Source organism: Barbatula barbatula, assembly GCF_947034865.1.
Source record: "Barbatula barbatula genome assembly, chromosome: 8".
NCBI lineage: Eukaryota > Metazoa > Chordata > Actinopteri > Cypriniformes > Nemacheilidae > Barbatula > Barbatula barbatula.
In genome coordinates this window covers 24,306,651-24,325,580 of record NC_136771.1, presented here as the reverse complement: position 1 = coordinate 24,325,580, position 18,930 = coordinate 24,306,651, and the positions used below count along the sequence as shown (strand labels likewise).

The 18,930-nt window shown below is 35.7% G+C and overlaps 2 protein-coding genes across 2 annotated transcripts; both read right to left on the bottom strand.

Moving 5' to 3' along the window:
- Positions 1–636: 636 nt before the first annotated feature.
- LOC306897754 (GTPase IMAP family member 5-like) lies at positions 637–1,421 on the bottom strand (the record flags this gene model as incomplete). Its single annotated transcript, XM_079462745.1, has 2 exons — positions 637–1,220; positions 1,406–1,421. The coding sequence occupies 2 exons, from the start codon at positions 1,419–1,421 to the stop codon at positions 637–639; spliced, it is 600 nt and encodes a 199-aa protein (XP_079318871.1).
- Positions 1,422–5,371: 3,950 nt separating this feature from the next.
- Positions 5,372–7,090, bottom strand: LOC306897237 (GTPase IMAP family member 9-like). Its single transcript, XM_079461813.1, has 2 exons — positions 7,027–7,090; positions 5,372–6,294 (listed from the first exon to the last, which is right to left on the bottom strand). Exons 1-2 carry the CDS (start codon positions 7,037–7,039, stop codon positions 5,558–5,560), a joined length of 750 nt encoding a protein of 249 aa, XP_079317939.1. The 5' UTR covers positions 7,040–7,090; the 3' UTR covers positions 5,372–5,557.
- Between the last annotated feature and the right edge of the window lie 11,840 nt (positions 7,091–18,930).

Genomic DNA, 18,930 nt, shown 5'->3' with positions numbered 1-18,930 from the left:
TGGTTATAAGGGTGCTTATAAATATTAACTGACAAAATACCACCATGCAGAGAATTGCCTGATAAAATGAGTGAGAGATATAAAAACTTTTATGGGAGGGTTATTGGGCAATGCTGCTCATTGAAAAAATGATGAAACGTGATTTAAAAGTATCATAATCACTTAAGATTTATTTAATAGAGAAAGAGTGAAAATATATGTACAGTTTGCAGCTTTCTATTTTTATTGATCAATTCATATGTCATTTCACAACATTTTATAAAAGATATACATGTTGATTTATTGGGCAGTCAGTGTATAATAAGCCCCGTCTTTAAAAATCAGTGTGTTACAGTACGTAAGATAGGAGAAATAAGATTTATTTTGTATTGTTTTACTAATAATAAAATGACACAGATTATAAACCAAGACAGAATAACATTATTATGTGGGATTATTTAGAGCTAATTTTACAATAGAAACAATCCTGCTAAATCTATGTAAAATAAGAGCTGCAGAGAAAACACAGACACAATCCCATAAAAAAATATTCTAGCTCTAAAGTATAGTATTCTGTACCTATATTAATGCATATCTGTTGCTCTTAATCACTTAGTTTGACTATTACTAATATCACGTTAAGGCTTTTCTGGGCTTCTACACGTCAATTTTGTAAGACACTCCTCCATTGAAATTGTTCAGCTTTTCAATCAATCCAATCAACTCTGTAACCTGTGCTCGATCATTTCTGTTTTTATTGTTGAATGTGTGATATCTGCCATAAAAGGTTTTTAGCAGTTGCATTAGATCTTTACTTTTTCCAACATATGTCTCCACAGGTTTTCCCTTCAGCGCATCAACATGAGTGAACAGAATGATGATGTATCTTTCAACCTTTTCTCCAAAGTTTTCTTGAATCCATTTCACAACGTTCTTCTCCTCCTCCGTGAACTTCACACCCACTCTGATGACCAGCAGAAACACGTGAGGACCAGGAGCAGACATGCTGAGACACTGCTGTATTGACATCTGCAAAGTTTCATTGCTGACTGAAGTGTCAAACAGACCAGGACAGTCAGTGACTGTTACGATTCGTCCGTTCACATCTCCTTGTTCTGTCTTGCAGGCTGCTGTAACAGAATCTGTACGGTTTTTCTCAGTAAACGCTGTTCTTCCCAGGATGGTGTTTCCTGCTGCACTCTTTCCTGATCCAGTTTTACCCAACAGCACAATTCTCAAATCTGGTCAAAGAAGAAGATATATTTGTTGTCTGAATTCACACCATGCTGATATTATACATATGTTAATGTCATGATTTCCTTCACTGTAATGTCACCATCAGCTATGAAATTAAATCAGTAGCAAAACTTGAGAGCAAATTTGGGAACTTGTAAATCAAGCATTTTGCACTAAAATGTACACTCACAGCCCTCATAATGCATCCAGATGGTTGTTATTGCAGAATAAACCCCTTTAGTGTGATACAAGAACTGATTCTGATTATTCTGATATAGGGGCCTAACATAATGACAGGATGACTGTTCGTTTTCAGCAGCAAACTTGCTAAAATTAAATTAGATTATTAGGTTGCTAATTTATACATCACCCTTATCAGATTCAAGATCTTTATTGTCATATAAACCTGAAATAAAATTTTGCAGATAGGGTAGAAAAGCAATAAAACATATAATTTGCAGTAAAAAAAGCAGCAATAAAAAGGTCTATTAATTGATTTATGCACAATGTATTTGTGTCTTAAGTTTTAAATTGTGTCAAAATTTATAAGACTCAGTGTATGAACCTCAACTATGCAAAGAATCAATTGAGAAGCTTCATGCTGCAATGCATGCTGGGAGTCATTAATGCGTTTTGAACTATATTGTTACCCAACATGCATTGCAGCATGAAGATGTTATTTTGCTAATTGTCACCGGCATTGGCTTATATGTCTGTTTGTTTCTCAACACTTTCTTAAGACTTTATAGCATGTATTCGTTACAAAAATCGTTTCAAACATCTCATATGCCTCACACTGCTTAGCCTTGAGCTGTAAAATAATGACTCAAGTTTTAACATGCGATCAGTTGATTATTATCACCAGTTCATAATCACTAGTTTTTCAGTATTAAGGAACTCTTAGTTTTTCATTACCACAGCAATTGTGCTTCATAAATCAACATTGACTGTAAGAGTACAACTAGTATCTAAAAGTTAAGGGTGAAGATTCTAGCTAAAGCAAACACTCTTCACCATAATGATGACTAAATAACATGAATTCACATTGAGCTCAAATATTCAAAGTATGAGAATGATCTCGCATGTTGACTGGGAACAGCGGTCCTGAATTAAATTCCTGATAACAAACACAAGATGTTACAATAATTTTTTTTATTAGTCATTGTTAATTGGATTGACTCAATATCACATAAAAATGACGATGCTGGGAGTTATGAATGAGATTGATTCAATGGTTGCTATAGGTAATAATGATTACTTGCTATTTTCAAGTATAAACAACAATTGGGCTTACAGTCTTGAGTATAGTTTCAGTTTGGAAAAAATCACTATTACATTTACATAAAAATTTCATATTTAAATATTATGAATAATACACTTTTATATAAATTGGTGATACTATGTTAACATAAATGTCACCTACATTTGTGCTTTATGATAAATTGTGTTGCTCATTATAGCTTCAAATAAATTGTATAAATTGTTGTTTTTTCCATCTATTAAAGATTTAATGACCTGCAAATATGTAGACAGTTAAATTAAAAATAAATAAATATGTTACACAGGACATTTGCAACTCACCTTGATGTTGTTCTGCCATTTCTCTCTCTCTTCTCTCGCTGTTCCTCTGTCAGAGAACACCTGAATGGGCTGGGAAGAAATGCTCTGAGCTCTAATTCCACTTTCATCTATGATATAATGACATAGGCTTGGCAGTCATTTGCACCAATAGAAAGTATTTTGACAATATGTGATATGTATTAGGGTTTGACACCTTATTCCTAAAGGTGCAGTGGTGGCAGGTTATATTGCTGATTTCTGAATAGGGATGAAATTGTTGTAAAGTTTTATAAATAGTTGTTCTTGACTTTGAGTCATTTATTTGCAAATATTTGTTATTTCTTAACATTGATCCAAAGGTTTTCATCTGCACACATGAAATAGATTTAGTATATTATTTTGTTCTATCATATCTGTGTCTTTGGTCAAAACCCTGTAATGATCTCAAATCACTATTAGTGTAAACAGAAAAAAACTGTTTAATGAAGATGCATAATATTAAAATTAAAAGGTCGGAAATGCGTATATTCATATTTACAGCTTTTAAAAAGAACAAACTGTTTTTGCCAACACTGTAACTTAAAGGAACATTGACCTCACCCTGAAACTTACACAAATATTCCTGCAAATAAAAAATGATGCCTGAACATTTCTATTCTTGTATAAAATCCTTTCACTTATTGTCTACCAAACATTTCTTTAACTATTGACAATAATGAAAGAAAACAACTGGTCAGTGTGTTTACTATTCATTGGATGAGTTAAATGCAGAGATTAACGTATACATAACAAGACTTTCATATCATGCAATGCCACATGTGTGGATAAAATGGAATCGAACGTTTTTGCATGGGACCGGCAGACTAAACGAGTTTTGATTGTCTTTCTCATTCTTTAGATTTGACTTGAAAATGATCTTTACCCACCAAACATAGTGAAGTCCAAACATAGTGATGTCCAAACATAGTGATGTCCAAAAGACGTCTCTTCTACATCGTGGATTATGTTTAAAAGACTTCCCAGAGAAGCCGAAATGAAAGTTATTATGACGTCTTCTGGACGTCTGTTATTGAAGTCCATGTGATCTCTATAATCTCCTCTATTATTGCATTGAATTATTCATTTGCATCTTCAGTTAATGTTGAAGATTCATTTAAGCACAACTATTGAGAACAGTGTTTGCTTCACTTGTGCTCTTAATACATGACAATCATTACGTGAATCCTCTTTCAGCATAAACAATAGAGGTTTCAGAAATAAAGCAATATTAATCAATAAAGAAGGAGATGATGAAGAGAAATTTGTGATGGGCGGCTTTATAATATTAATAAAGTCATATTAACATGTTGAAGTTAAATGAGATAAAATTACATCATAAATGACTGATGTGAGAAGTGTGGCATGAAATTACATCTTACGTGTCATTTAATATCAAAATCCTGACTTTGAAGAATTTTCACACAAACATCAAGACCCAGCAAATGAAATCTCAACAATGGTAACATGCTTTGTGCCGCAAAGCTTTCTAAGGGTTTATTATTAATTTACAAACACTTAAGATGTCCACAATTTAATCCATTACATGAAAATGACATACTTATCATCAGGCAGTCAACAGCGTCTGATCATGTTTTTTTCAGATTTTTTGCCATTACCGCAGCTAGAGCAGTTTAAGAAAACATTTTGTTAAAATATTAAGAGTCAAACTGCACAACTAAAACAAACACTGATCACCATAATAGAGACATTAAACCTAACAATTATTTTCTATAAAACATTAACAGAAAGCATTATTAATCAAGTGATTATTAATGAAGTTCATGAATTTCATTTCATTTCTTGTTATCACTTCATAATCTCATTAACTTCAACATTCTGTGTGACTGTAACATGCACACTATCAGTGTATAACTCAAATGAGCTAACCCATGTGGAACACAGAACCTACAGACAAAAACATCGTATGGCATTTTATCCACATGTGTGGCATTTCGTGATATGAAAGTCTTGTTATGTATACATTAATCTCTGCATTTAACTCATCCAATGAATAGTAAACACACAGACCAGTTGTTTGCTTTCAATATTTTCAATAGTTAAAGAAATGTTTGGTAGACAATAAATGAAGGGATTTTATACAAGAATAGAAATGTTCAGGCATAATTTTTATCAGGAACATTTGTCTTAGTTTCAAGAACCCCAAAAAATCAAACACTGATCACAGTAATGGTGAGTTTTGATGGTGGATGTCTACAATCAAATATCAAAGTAATCTTTACCTGAGAAGCTCTAAAGAAAGCTCCAGATAGTTGTGTTTAACTTTTACATGACAGCTCCTTCAAAATTGAGTAAATCCTTACTAAAGTAACTCCTACTGTACATTGTTTTCAGTGTATGTGAAACACCTCATTCAACTCATCAGCTTGTGTTCATCAGAGAGACATGAAAAACATTCTGTCAGTAGACCGATGAGCTGAATCAGGTGTTTTATAAAGAGACACGTATTAAACATTCTATCAGGACCAGGATTGCCCACCCCGATCGACACTAATATTGAGTCATATTTTAATGCTCTGACAAAATATGAACAGACATGGTGGTTTAAAACCGTTTATTTAAGCATGCATTTGATAAAGACTCCAATGTTAAGTTTCAAAACATGTCTATTAAAAGAAAACCAGAAGTTCCAGAATGGATGTATAAATACAACAAAACTCAAACCTTCTAAACCTTTTACTTTTATTTTATAAACCTGCTGTGTTGTGTTTTCTTTCATGGATAATTACTCTGGGGATGTTTTAGATCTTTTCACTGCCAGTACTACTATTATTCCTATTCCACAAATTACTCCTATTCCATAAATTACTCCAGCAGTAGACAGGTTATTGCAAGACCCTTCCTGGGGTTGTTTGAAAGACCCTTCCTGAGCTTGTTTATACATATCATAGGTGTAGCAGTTCCCTCCATTATTATTCACCATTTTATCAATTTTCTTGAGCAACTGGATCACCTGAGCCTGATCCGATCTGTTGTCATTATTCAGTGCATGATATTTACTACCACAGCTGATAACTAAATCACGAAGATCTCGACTGTCTTCTATAACTTTCTCAAGTGGTTCACCATTCAGTAAATCAACATGAGTGAACAGAATGAAGGTGTATTTAACAGCATCTTTTCCAAAGTTCTGCTGAATCCACTTTACTGTGTTCTTGCTCTCTTCAGTAAATTTCTCATCCAGTCTGATAACCAGCAGAAACACATGAGGACCCGGACCAGACATCTTTATGCACTTTTCAATTTCACCCTTCAGGTCTGTTTCCTTCTCTGTATCCTCGAGTCCTGGTGTGTCAACTATTGAGATACATCTTCTGCCTTGTGGTGTTTCTTTTCTTTCACAGTGTTGAGTAACTGAATCTGGACAAAGATCCTCTTTAAACACTTCTTTACCCAGTATAGTGTTTCCTGTTGCACTCTTTCCTTGTCCAGTTTTCCCGAGCAACACAATCCTCAGATCTCCTAATATAAAAATAGCAAAATGTTTTGACATAATGATATATAGATATACACTTTTCTTTTCTAAAAAATGTCTGTAGGTTTATTATATGAGAGTTTATTATATGAGAGTTTATTTCCAAAAAGAGATTCATAAGTATAATTAATAAGTATAAAATTAATATAAACAATTATGTTGATATCCTGTTTATATTGTGTTAGTTAACTGTCAAACAAACCAACTGCAGTTTGATTGATATTAATTGTAATGCACAATATGATTTTTTAAATAGATTTAAAACTGAGCTCTCTCTCTCAATCTCTCAATCTCTTTTGGGAAATAAACTCTTCATATATTTACAGCAAAATTATTGTACAAATTTCCCCTAATGGTAATAATTGTGTCTCAACCTGAAACAAGTTAACAAAAGGAAGAAATGTAAGTGTGTTGCCAACTTCTGTCAATTATAAGCAGCAAGAGCTGTTGCTAAACGTCTAGATGATTCACTAATCTATATAAATACACTGGTACGTCAGTGGTAGAATCTTAGACCCAATTTTTATCCAAGAAGGTACAAGATTTGTCCCTATATGATTGAAAAAGTCTCAACATTTATGAACTGTTCCTTTAATATATTAACTCAAGTATTTTTTAGCAAATAATATTTCCAGGTTTGGCTAAAATCTTTATCTTTCTTGTTAGTTGATCACACCTTGTCAGAATGTCCAGAAATAAATTCATTTACTTTAACTAACCTGCAATTGCCATGTCTGTACAAATGTTGTTTCTGCTTCTCGTGTGCAGTGATCTCGATCTTTTCTTTTTTGGATGAATGACAAATAAAAGAGAAAGACTGACTGAGAGTACACTCCCCGTTTCTACTTAAACAAATACTGTATGGTCACATGACTGAACAAATACTGTATGGTCACATGACTGAACAAATACTGTATGGTCACATGACTGAAGCGACCTGTTAGTTTGATTTTTGTTTGTTATTTTGTAGCAATTTAAATTCTGTTAATAGTGTGAAGCGAGAGCAATTTAAACATGTGTAATGTTACTGATTATAAATTTGTATCCAATGTTTGTTATGACGTGTGTTCTTTATTTTAATGTGCTTTTCTGTTTTCAGGCAACTCTTTTGTAAACATTTGTTATTTGATAACAAACAAAGCATTTGTAATATCATTGACACAATGCCAATTGCTTAAGTTTTTACGTCTTGAGTAATCAAGGTGTGAGTGAGTAGATTTTTTTTTATTTTATTTATCTATCCTTCATTTATCATCGAATCTCATCCTTGCGCCTTTTCTTTGAATCAACACTGTCAGTGTTATTTTTGTGAGGGTGAATTTAAGGGCAACTTTGAACAAAATTCTAAAAGTCTGTCATCATTTACTCACCTTCAAGTTGATCCAAATCTGTATAAATGTATTTGTTCTAATGAACACAGAGAAAGGTATTTAGAAGTTATGGTTAGCAACTGACATTTCTAAGGCACCATACCACAGGACATTTAGTAGTTGTTCTGTTGAACATAACATTAGATACTCATTCATTTTTGGGTGGAGTATCCCTTTACACGAAGCCTACTGGCGACATCTTCTGGAGAAAACGCAACGAGAACAAAGCACGAGAACTGTTCACCAAACAAGGGTCACTTTAAAATATTATTTTCAAATTCAGTATAAATTATTACATATATTACAATAATTATTAGTGCTGCTTCTGTGCTTTTAATTTTATTTAGTGTTAATCCGACCACTCCCTGATACATCTGGCAGACGTCTATTAAATGTCTGTCATCGGTTGTTTGCTCATCTGCAAGACATCTCTGAGACTTCTTATATCATATAGACCTCTAGAACAGTGAATGTTGTTCTGTTGTCCCTTTTGTAGGAAATATAGTTTCCTCCATTTCAAGTAAGATAACCTTTGATTCAATTTTAAGCAACATTAGTTTTACTTTCCTGTCACGTCCCAGCAAATGTTTGTTTAAGTCTTTAAATAAAGCACTCCACAGACAAACTGACAGAAAACAATCACAGACAGACAGAAAGAAAACAGACAGATAGACAGACATACACACAATCAAACAGACAGACAAGCTAATTGTTTTGTTAGAGATTCATGTTCTTCAGATTCATATTTCTAAAATCAATCTAAAAATAAAATTATTCTTGAATGCACATTGACATCAATTCATTCACACAGAAATATATCAGATTAATTAAGAAATGGATTTCTCAAACATCACATCGTGTTTTTTTTCTACACATTCGACACACTGTTTTTTACACATTAAAGACATAAACCCTTTTGACTCATTGACAGCTGTCAATCATCAGAGATCAGAGGATTTGTTTCTTTGTGCTCCGCCTCTTACTTCATCCTCTTCTGGTTGGGCTGCACAAACATTATAAGACAAATAAAGAAGCGCTTTAGCAGGACATTTCTAAGTAACAGATTTGTCTTAACACTCTCCTGTGGCTGACCGCTGTAATGATGTTGTTGCGAGATGAACCCAAAAGCAGAAATTCTGTCCTGGCGGGTTGGGCGAGAGCACTGTCTGTGGTGGAGTACAGGAATAAACTGGAAACACATGATTTTAGTATACAATTAAATAGGAACAAGAGGTATGTTAAATATACGGCTGGGCTGGGCTTGCCCGTATCTTTGCTCGGTGTAGTCACGCAGGTTGAGTCGCAGGTCTTTACTCTATTTTATACACCTGATAAGATTCATCATCAGATATATTGTTAAAGTCACTAAAGAAGACTTGACTTAATATGCAAAGTGTCAAGATCCCAACTAAAGCAAACACTCATCACCGTAATGGCAACTCAACAAAAGTCATCAACATGTAAACTTGTGTTAATTCTCAATGAGAAATAAAGTGACAGTGGTGACTGTAAGTGAAGGTGGTGATAGTGTTTGTAGTCAGAAAAAACTCCTTGTAAAAACTACGGAATTTCACAAAGAATTTTACAGTACTTTCTGTATTTTTACAGACGCTTTCTGACAACAGTTTTCTTCGTGAAAACTACAGAATTTTACTGTTAATTTTTACAGGGTTTTTCTGTAATAAAAAGAGGCTCCGTATAGAGAGTTCTTCATTGTTTTTATCTGGTTGGAATAAACTTCAGACATGTGGCCTGATAAACTGCAAAGACACAAAAACTTGATCGTGGTGTTAATTTGTCGTAAGGTTTAGAATTTCAAATCAATATTTTGTGTTCTATAATGTCCATCCAGCAACCAGCTGGACTTATGTTTTCATCTACCAGCTGGACGTATGTCTGCGAAATGACTAAATGTAAATGTAAATGTTTTCTTAACCTTACATGCACTGATCCAGTTAGGGACATTTGATTTGAATACATAAATATGTGCTGCACATACTCTTACAACTATCTTGGCGATGTGGGCTTTACAGGTGGAACCTGATTTATAATGCATTAATCATACGATCACATAACCCCAATGTTATCAACCCTTCACTGGATACACTGTTAGGACTCTGTCCTTCCTGTCTCGAGCTTTCTAGCTCCCTGGGCAGAGTCATGACATTGCCACGTTTTTCGGGTTTCTGTTGTGTTATGTGTGGAGACACGTGGCTCTATGTTGTTACTTGATGCCACGTGTCTTCCTGTTATGTCTCACAGCCCCACCCTCCTATCTCCTGTAATTTCATTAGGGTTTCATTCCCATCGTCTGTTTTGTGTTTCACCTTCGTTAGGATTTTATTCCCATCACCTGGTAGTTGTTTCACTCGTTAGGGTTTTATTCCAATCACCTGTCACCACTCTCCCCATGTAATCACTCCTCGTTAGTGTCTCCCTTTATATAGTCTCTGTTTCTCTCTGTTCTGTGTTAGTGCATTATCTTTTGTCTGATGTTAGTGTTTGCTATCAACGCTCACGGTAGTATCCCCGTTTCTCGTCTTGTTGGACTACCCTGTTTCAGTTTTGTGAACATTTTGTTTCTAGTGTTTGTTTTCTAGTGTGTTTTTGTTCTTGTTTTTCCCCGTTGTGGGTCTTTTATGTAATAAACATTTATACTTAACCCCTCGTCTGCCTGCATCTGGGTTCTGTCCAAACCATTTCGTGACATACACATTAAGTCTCGTATTGACTTTAAAGTTCTTTTAATCACTTATAAAGCCTTAAAGGGTTTAGCCCCTACCTACCTAACAGAGCTTCTATCACACTACAACCCATCACGCTCTCTAAGATCTCAAAACTCTTTTGATAACACCTAGAATAACTAAATCCACCAAAGGGGGTCGAGCTTTCTCATACGTAGCACCTAAACTCTGGAATAACCTTCCTGATATTATTCCAGGATCAGACACACTCGCCCAATTTAAATCTAGATTAAAGATGCATCTTTTCAGCCAAGCATTCACTTAATGCAAAATATGCTAAATAAACCACCAGGAGATGCTGACATTAGATATTATTTACCAAATTCATTTAATTTACTATATAAAACACCATGTAGCGTGTTTTACCCTTTTTGGGGGGTTTTATTTTAAATTTTTCCCATGTAAAGCTGCTTTGGAACAATGCAAATTGTGAAAAGCGCTATATAAATAAAGTTTAATTGAATTGAATTGAATTCATGATGTCTGTCATGTAAAGTTCTAAAGGAACGCTGTGTTTTGGATAAATATTTCAATCATCAATGGTCTCAAAAAATATATAAAAGTCAGACCAGAAACAGGGAATTGTCATAATATTTTGTGCTGAATAGTTCAACTGTAAACTGTCAGAACATAAGAATAAGATGTGATGCGGCTCTGTTTGTTACAGAAACTCTTGGACAATAAAAGGATTTCTTCTAAATATTTTCTTGAATTTCTGATCCTTGTGTCATTTACAACTGCTTTTTTGGCTCAGCAAATGTCTGTGATATGATCTTTGTAAACATGAATAACAGAACGAAAGAATCAGCTTAAAGCCAGTTAAGCAGGTCTGTGAGTGTCAGACCCCGCGTGATTCTCCTTGACAGACATTCAGGACGTTCTCTGAACTTATCAGGGGCCTTTATTCATAGAACATTCTCATAACTTGTAGGCATGCGCGGAGTTTGCGGGGGCAGGGGGAGCATTGCCCCCCCTGGCGGCTGAAACGGGTAATTGCATTGTTTGAACAAAAAAATAATTGCATTCTTTAAAAAAATGGTATATTATAAATATCTTAAATAAAACAACTAAATGGTGGTAGGTAATACATCTGATTTCATATACTCCTTTAGTAAAAAAAAAATTCAGGGCTCTGGGTCATGTGACAAGTAACGTAAGTCCAGCGATTCTCAGCTAGCTAGCATGTAATACCGTTGTAGTTACCTGGTCGGACTAGTTACACAAAAATATGGACACAAGGAGATTTTTAAAACGTCGAGCTCCAAATGACACAGATATTCAGTCTTCTGGATCTAACAAAGATACAACACAAACAACAGTAACCGATGATGACGACAGGCAAACAGACACCGCTGTGAACTTGGAGGATACACCTTTTTTTTTATTATTTTTTTTTTATTGAAATTATCAAGATTTACAAACAAACATGGTTGCATAACATCCGTTTCTTCATAATACAGAAAAGACATAGCCTGAGGGAGCAGCTCTTAATACAAACAGGAATTATATATGCAGTCTAAGAAAAACAAACAAAAAGATGATTTATAAAAAAATAAAAAAATAAAATAAAAATAAAATAAAATTACAACATGACATAAGGGGAGAATTCCGTTATTGTTCAGCTATCAACCTAAGTTGGGAAGTATTTCAGGGTATCATATATTTTTTGTGCTATCGGACCTTTCAACATTTTTAAAGACTTCATATACAGTTTAAATTCGTTTAAAAAAACAACAAATTTGGGAGATGATTTCACAATTCTACATTTGTGGATGAAGAATTTAGCTAGACATACAATTGTATTGGTACAGAGCTCATCATCCTTGCTTTGTAATAACGATCCAAATGTTATATCGTCCCTAGAGAAAGAAGTTGGGAATGAAGACATCTGTTGCTTGACCCATTCATACACATCACACCAAAATGTCTGTATCACATTACATGAGAAAAACACATGGTCCGTAGTTTCAACATAATTTTCACAGAATGTACATGTATTATCATCTATACCAAAGCGAAGACTCAGTAAATTTTTAGAGGGGTAAATATTGTTCATTACTTTGAAGTGTGTTTCTTTCACTTTAGGAGGTATGGGGAGTGTTAGATACATTGTTCTTAGTTTAGTGATTGAGTCTTTATCAAATTTTTGTAGGATGTTATTTCTATTTTGGGATACACCGAGCAGCTCTGGATCAGCAGCAACCGCTAGCAGTCCTGACGTTCACCCCACGGCCACAGATGCACTAGCTAACACCAACACAGATGATCTTGGAGAAAAACACGGCTGTCCCAAGCAACCTGCTATGCCCCAATTCCCCTCAAAATGTTTTGGAAGTACAAAACGATCGTTTTCCACTTACTTCTACAAGAATTACCCTTGGCTTGAGTATTCCGTTAAATGATTCAGTCTACTGTTTTGCTTGTCGCCATTTCCAGACTTTTTTTTTGCCCCCCCCTGGCTCGAATGTCAAACTCCGCCTATGCTTGTAGGTTGCCTTCAATGACAACCAGTTATGTCATTTATTTGTCTTTTTGCTAATTGTATGAATTACTATCTGGCAATATACTGTCATGTCCCAGACATTTACACCTACAATTAATGTTGAAAAAATGAAAGAAATTTCATCAAACCACCATAATTGTGATCGGTGTTATTGTGATCGGTGTTATTGAGATCGGTGTTATTGTGATCGGTGCTATTGTGATCGGTGCTATTGTGATCGGTGCTATTGTGATCTGTGTTATTGTGATCTGTGTTTTTGTGATCGGTGTTATTGTGAACGGTGCTATTGTGATCGGTGCTATTGTGATCGGTGCTATTGTGATCGGTGCTATTGTGAACGGTGCTATTGTGATCGGTGCTATTGTGATCGGTGCTATTGTGATCTGTGTTTTTGTGATCGGTGTTATTGTGAACAGTGCTATTGTGATCCGTGCTATTGTGATCGGTGCTATTGTGATCGGTGCTATTGTGATCGGTGTTATTGTGAACGGTGCTATTGTGATCGGTGTTATTGTGATCGGTGTTATTGTGATCGGTGTTATTGTGATCGGTGTTATTGTGATCTGTGTTTTTGTGATCGGTGTTTTTGTGATCGGTGTTGTTGTGATCGGTGTTATTGTGATCGGTGTTATTGTGATCGGTGTTATTGTGAACAGTGCTATTGTGATCGGTGTTATTGTGATCGGTGTTATTGTGATCGGTGTTATTGTGATCGGTGTTATTGTGATCGGTGTTATTGAGATCGGTGTTATTGTGATCGGTGTTATTGTGATCGGTGTTATTGTGATCAGTGTTATTGTGATCTGTGTTATTGTGATCTGTGTTTTTGTGATCGGTGTTATTGTGAACAGTGCTATTGTGATCAGTGTTATTGTGATCGGTGTTATTGTGATCGGTGTTATTGTGATCGGTGTTATTGTGATCGGTGTTATTGTGATCGGTGTTATTGTGATCGGTGTTATTGTGATCGGTGTTATTGTGATCGGTGTTATTGTGATCTGTGTTTTTGTGATCGGTGTTATTGTGAACAGTGCTATTGTGATCGGTGTTATTGTGATCGGTGTTATTGTGATCTGTGTTATTGTGATCTGTGTTTTTGTGATCGGTGTTATTGTGAACAGTGCTATTGTGATCGGTGTTATTGTGATCGGTGTTATTGTGATCGGTGTTATTGTGAACAGTGCTATTGTGATCGGTGTTATTGTGATCGGTGTTATTGTGATCGGTGTTATTGTGATCGGTGCTATTGTGATCGGTGTTTTTGTGATCGGTGTTGTTGTGATCGGTGTTATTGTGATCGGTGTTATTGTGATCGGTGTTATTGTGATCGGTGTTATTGAGATCGGTGTTATTGTGATCTGTGTTTTTGTGATCGGTGTTATTGTGAACAGTGCTATTGTGATCAGTGTTATTGAGATCGGTGTTATTGTGATCTGTGTTTTTGTGATCGGTGTTATTGTGAACAGTGCTATTGTGATCAGTGTTATTGTGAACAGTGTTATTGTGATCGGTGTTATTGTGATCGGTGTTATTGTGATCGGTGTTATTGTGATCGGTGCTATTGTGATCGGTGTTTTTGTGATCGGTGTTGTTGTGATCGGTGTTATTGTGATCGGTGTTATTGTGATCGGTGTTATTGTGATCGGTGTTATTGAGATCGGTGTTATTGTGATCTGTGTTTTTGTGATCGGTGTTATTGTGAACAGTGCTATTGTGATCAGTGTTATTGTGATCGGTGTTATTGAGATCGGTGGTTTTGTGATCGGTGTTATTGTGATCTGTGTTTTTGTGATCGGTGTTTTTGTGAACGGTGCTATTGTGATCTGTGTTATTGTGAACAGTGCTATTGTGATCAGTGTTATTGTGATCGGTGTTATTGTGATCGGTGTTATTGTGATCGGTGTTATTGTGATCGGTGTTATTGTGATCGGTGTTATTGTGATCGGTGTTATTGTGATCGGTGTTATTGTGATCGGTGTTATTGTGATCGGTGTTATTGTGATCGGTGTTATTGTGATCTGTGTTATTGTGAACAGTGCTATTGTGATCGGTATTATTGTAATCGGTGTTTACTTACACTGGCTGTAATCAGTTTATGTATACTATTTAAACAGTCATTGGGTAACTTGGCTCAAAAAATATATATGGAGAGGATATGCAATAATCAAAGTAGAAAAGAAGACTGTACTAATGGGTCAGATGTCAGAAGTAAACCTATCATACTTGTAGTTTACTTTTAAATATTGTTGATATTATTTCTAATAATGTTATAGTAAAGAGAGTGTATAAGACAATACTGTATGTAAAACTATGTAGAAAAGCATTTAATAGGCTACATGGATTGTTATATAAAACATATTTTGTCAGATCGGTCCCAATGTCTTCAGATGCCTGTCACACAGGATCGTTAAAACGCTTGGGACGAAAGCAGCAATTATGTTTAAAGGTTCTCAAGCATTCCATTCATAGCTAAAAATCATAACTATAATCAGTTGTGCTTGTTAATTCATACAGAAATAACTCAAATTCTTTACATTACGGCATAACATTACAACACATCACCATAACCTCGTCACAACCATACACACCATCCTGTTAATGCAAGCTCAGTGCCCCTGGTCCCATATGGCATAACATTACAACACAAAACACTTTTTTATTATGTGGTCATTTGGCAGCCCATATTGTGTCCTTCCGTTTCAACCACAGCCAGTCGGTGCTTCCCTCAGCGACAGTGGCGAGTTCTTTGACTAGCGTCCGTTGGGCCTGATCTGATCCCCACTTTCTAAACAGACTTGTAGAGGAATTGGAAACAAAGCCCCTGCAGCCCACTTCCACCGGGAACACTTTATCTGTTCATCCCCGATCTTCAGCCTCCGCTGACTTGTTGGCAAACCGGAGATTCTTTCTTTCAAATGCTTCATTAATGGCCTCTTCCCAAGGTCCAGTCAACTCAACTATGAGGACTTTCCTACTGAAGCTGGACCACAGAACCAGGTCCTGCCGCATGTTGGACGCTGCCATTTCCAAGGGGAAAGTAAATCTGTGGTTTAAATCAACTCGCATTTCTCAATCCCTGGTTCTACTCAGCAGACCTGAATCTGGGGATAAGAATAAAGTGTTGCCTTTATAAAATTCTGTAAACTCTGTTTGATTGATCAACCTTTTGACATTGATGATCGCTATTATTGCAGCTATAGGCTGAGGGACAGAAATCACAACTATAACAAGTAGGAAAGGAAAATTATATTATAATTTCTTTATATCTTAACTCACAGTTCTCCAGATGGCCAGTCCGTCACTGCACATGTACAAAGATGGATTTTCCAATAAAAGCCTCTACAGTAAGAAACGCCCCCAGACATCACATTTGGACACGATTGTAAGTCACTGATCACAAAACACTGTTATTACTGAAAAACAGTCATTTAATACACATTATCTATAGTGGGACGTGTCTCTTTAATAATATAAGTGAGACATTTGAAATAAAACTGCAATCTATAAAGCTTATTAAAAAACACCTGATGATTTTTCAGCCGTGTGCTACAGTTATACTGAGGAACAGAAATAGTTTTTTCAAGTGAATTAAAATATGAATTTAACCTCATGTGTTTTGCCTTCATTTATTAAGACTCTGTAACTAAGATATTATATTGCATATCTTATGTTTGTAATGCTTGTGTAAATGCAATAATACACAACTATAGTTACCGTCATGTGGAAAAGTAATGACACCCTATTGAACAATAAAATAAATAAAAATCAGCTGATCCATTGCAGGCGACTTTAAAATGTGACTCTGTGTGATTATTGTCTCTGTGTGAAAAGCCATGTTTGCAAACTGCTCCAGATGATGTGGGCTTTACAAATGAAACTTGTTTATTATAAAGTGAGTAACATCAGATCTAAGTTTGAAGACAGAAGTTTTTGATTTGACACAAAATATTTCAATCATCTCTGGTCTCAAAACCAATGAAAAGGTTGAAATCAGAAAGGAGGAGGAGTCAGAATCCCTCTTTAAAAAGCCTGCGGTGCTGTAGATCAAGTCATCAGTCATCAGTGAAAACATCAGAATGAGGTCTAACACAGTCTTGTGTGTTGCTCTGACTGTACTTCTATATCTAACAGGTAGGCAAACGCTAACTGATCTCTCTCTCTCTCTCTGTCCCTCTCTCTCTGTCTCTCTCTCTCTCTCTCTCTCTCTCTCTTTCTCTCTCTCTCTCTCTCTCTCTCTCTCTCTCTCTCTCTCTGTCTCTCTCTCTGTCTCTCTCAACATTAACTTTATTTTGAATTTGTTTTCTTCTACTATAGGATCTTTTGGTCAGCAAGATGGTGCGTAACTCCATGTGACCGTCAACACTCAAGATATTCTACACAGTTTTCTTCACTTTATTCAAAGCTTCTCTCATATTCTTTTCTCTCATCAGTGTGCGGTCGAGCTTCACTTAACACCAGGATTATTGGTGGAGTGGATGCGACTGAAGGGTCTTGGCCCTGGCAAGTAGGCATTTACAGTATCAGGACTAATTTCACTGTCTGTGGTGGGAGTCTCATCAATAAAGACTGGGTTTTGACTTCAGCTTACTGCTGGTCTTTTAAGTAAGTGATTACAACTAAATTTAATTTAAGTGTCAAATCATCAAACAGCACGTGGATTAAAACTGACTGTATTTATAGCTCCGACAGTTCAGAGCTTATAATCTATTTGGGACGTCTGAAGCAGTTTGGCCCAAACACACATGAGGTGAATAGAACAGTGAGTCGTGTCATCACACATCCTAACTATACCAGCTCTACTTATGAGAATAACATAGGACTGGTCCAGCTCTCTTCTTCTGTGGACTTCACTGCTTATATTAAACCAGTCTGTCTGGCTGCTGCTGGTAGTGAATTTAATGAAGGACTTCTAAGTTGGATCACAGGATGGGGTTACACTAGTTCAAGTAAGTGAACATTGTCTCAAAATGTCACGTATCCAGAAGTGTACAGCTGTTACAACAATTACAATATTTCAAACAGTGTTATATGACGCTTGTACTGAATGATATTGTCTCTCTTTGTTATGCTATACATGTTTCTACACTAGATCTTCCAAACACATTACAAGAAGCAGAGATTCCAATCGTCAGCAACTATAATTGTAGTATTGCCTACAATAATCCCGATTTTGATTATACCGATGAAGGTTTCAATATCACAGACAACATGATGTGTGCTGGACTGTCAGGTGGAGGTAAAGGCTACTGTTATGTGAGTTATCAATCCTTCATCTTTATAATCACACTTCAGCTCACAGTCCCCTGAAGTAACCTGTAGTTCACCATGTTGCTCTAAACCAGAATCTCTTTTACTGTTAAAATGATCAAGTTCAGATATAAAATCTCAGATCTAAATGAGGATTAAATACAAACACAGATTCAATGTTACTATAGAACAGTTGTTATAAGTGGAATCTGTTTGTCATTGCAGGGTGATTTTGGAGGGCCACTGGTCACTAAACAGAACTCCAGGTGGATTCAGTCTGGAATTATATCTCTGGGATGTTCCAACGGTTTGTCAGGTGTGTTCACCAGAGTGTCTAAATATCAAGACTGGATCAACACTCAGATAGTCATCAACCAACCTGGATTTATTACATTCCCTAAGAACACTCCTACTGGCTCTTTTCCTGATTTTCCTGACATCTTCAGTGGAAGCTCACCTGATCTTCACTTGTTTCCCTTTTACCTCATTTTCACCATCATCTCTCTCATCTTCTGTCCATGTTTTTAAAGGAGTGTTTAGTTGTTGTTATTCTGAAAAGATTTACATGCACATTAATTCATTTATTTGGCAGACGCTTTTAAAGCATGTTACTAGTAGGATAAGTAGGATGGTTACTCAGATAAATGTTTCAAGGTGATTTTTGAAGATTGTGATGGATGTTGCAGCTCAGGTGGAGGCTGGAGGTTAATTTCATTTACATTGTCATTTAGCAAACACTTATCCAAAGTGACTTACAAA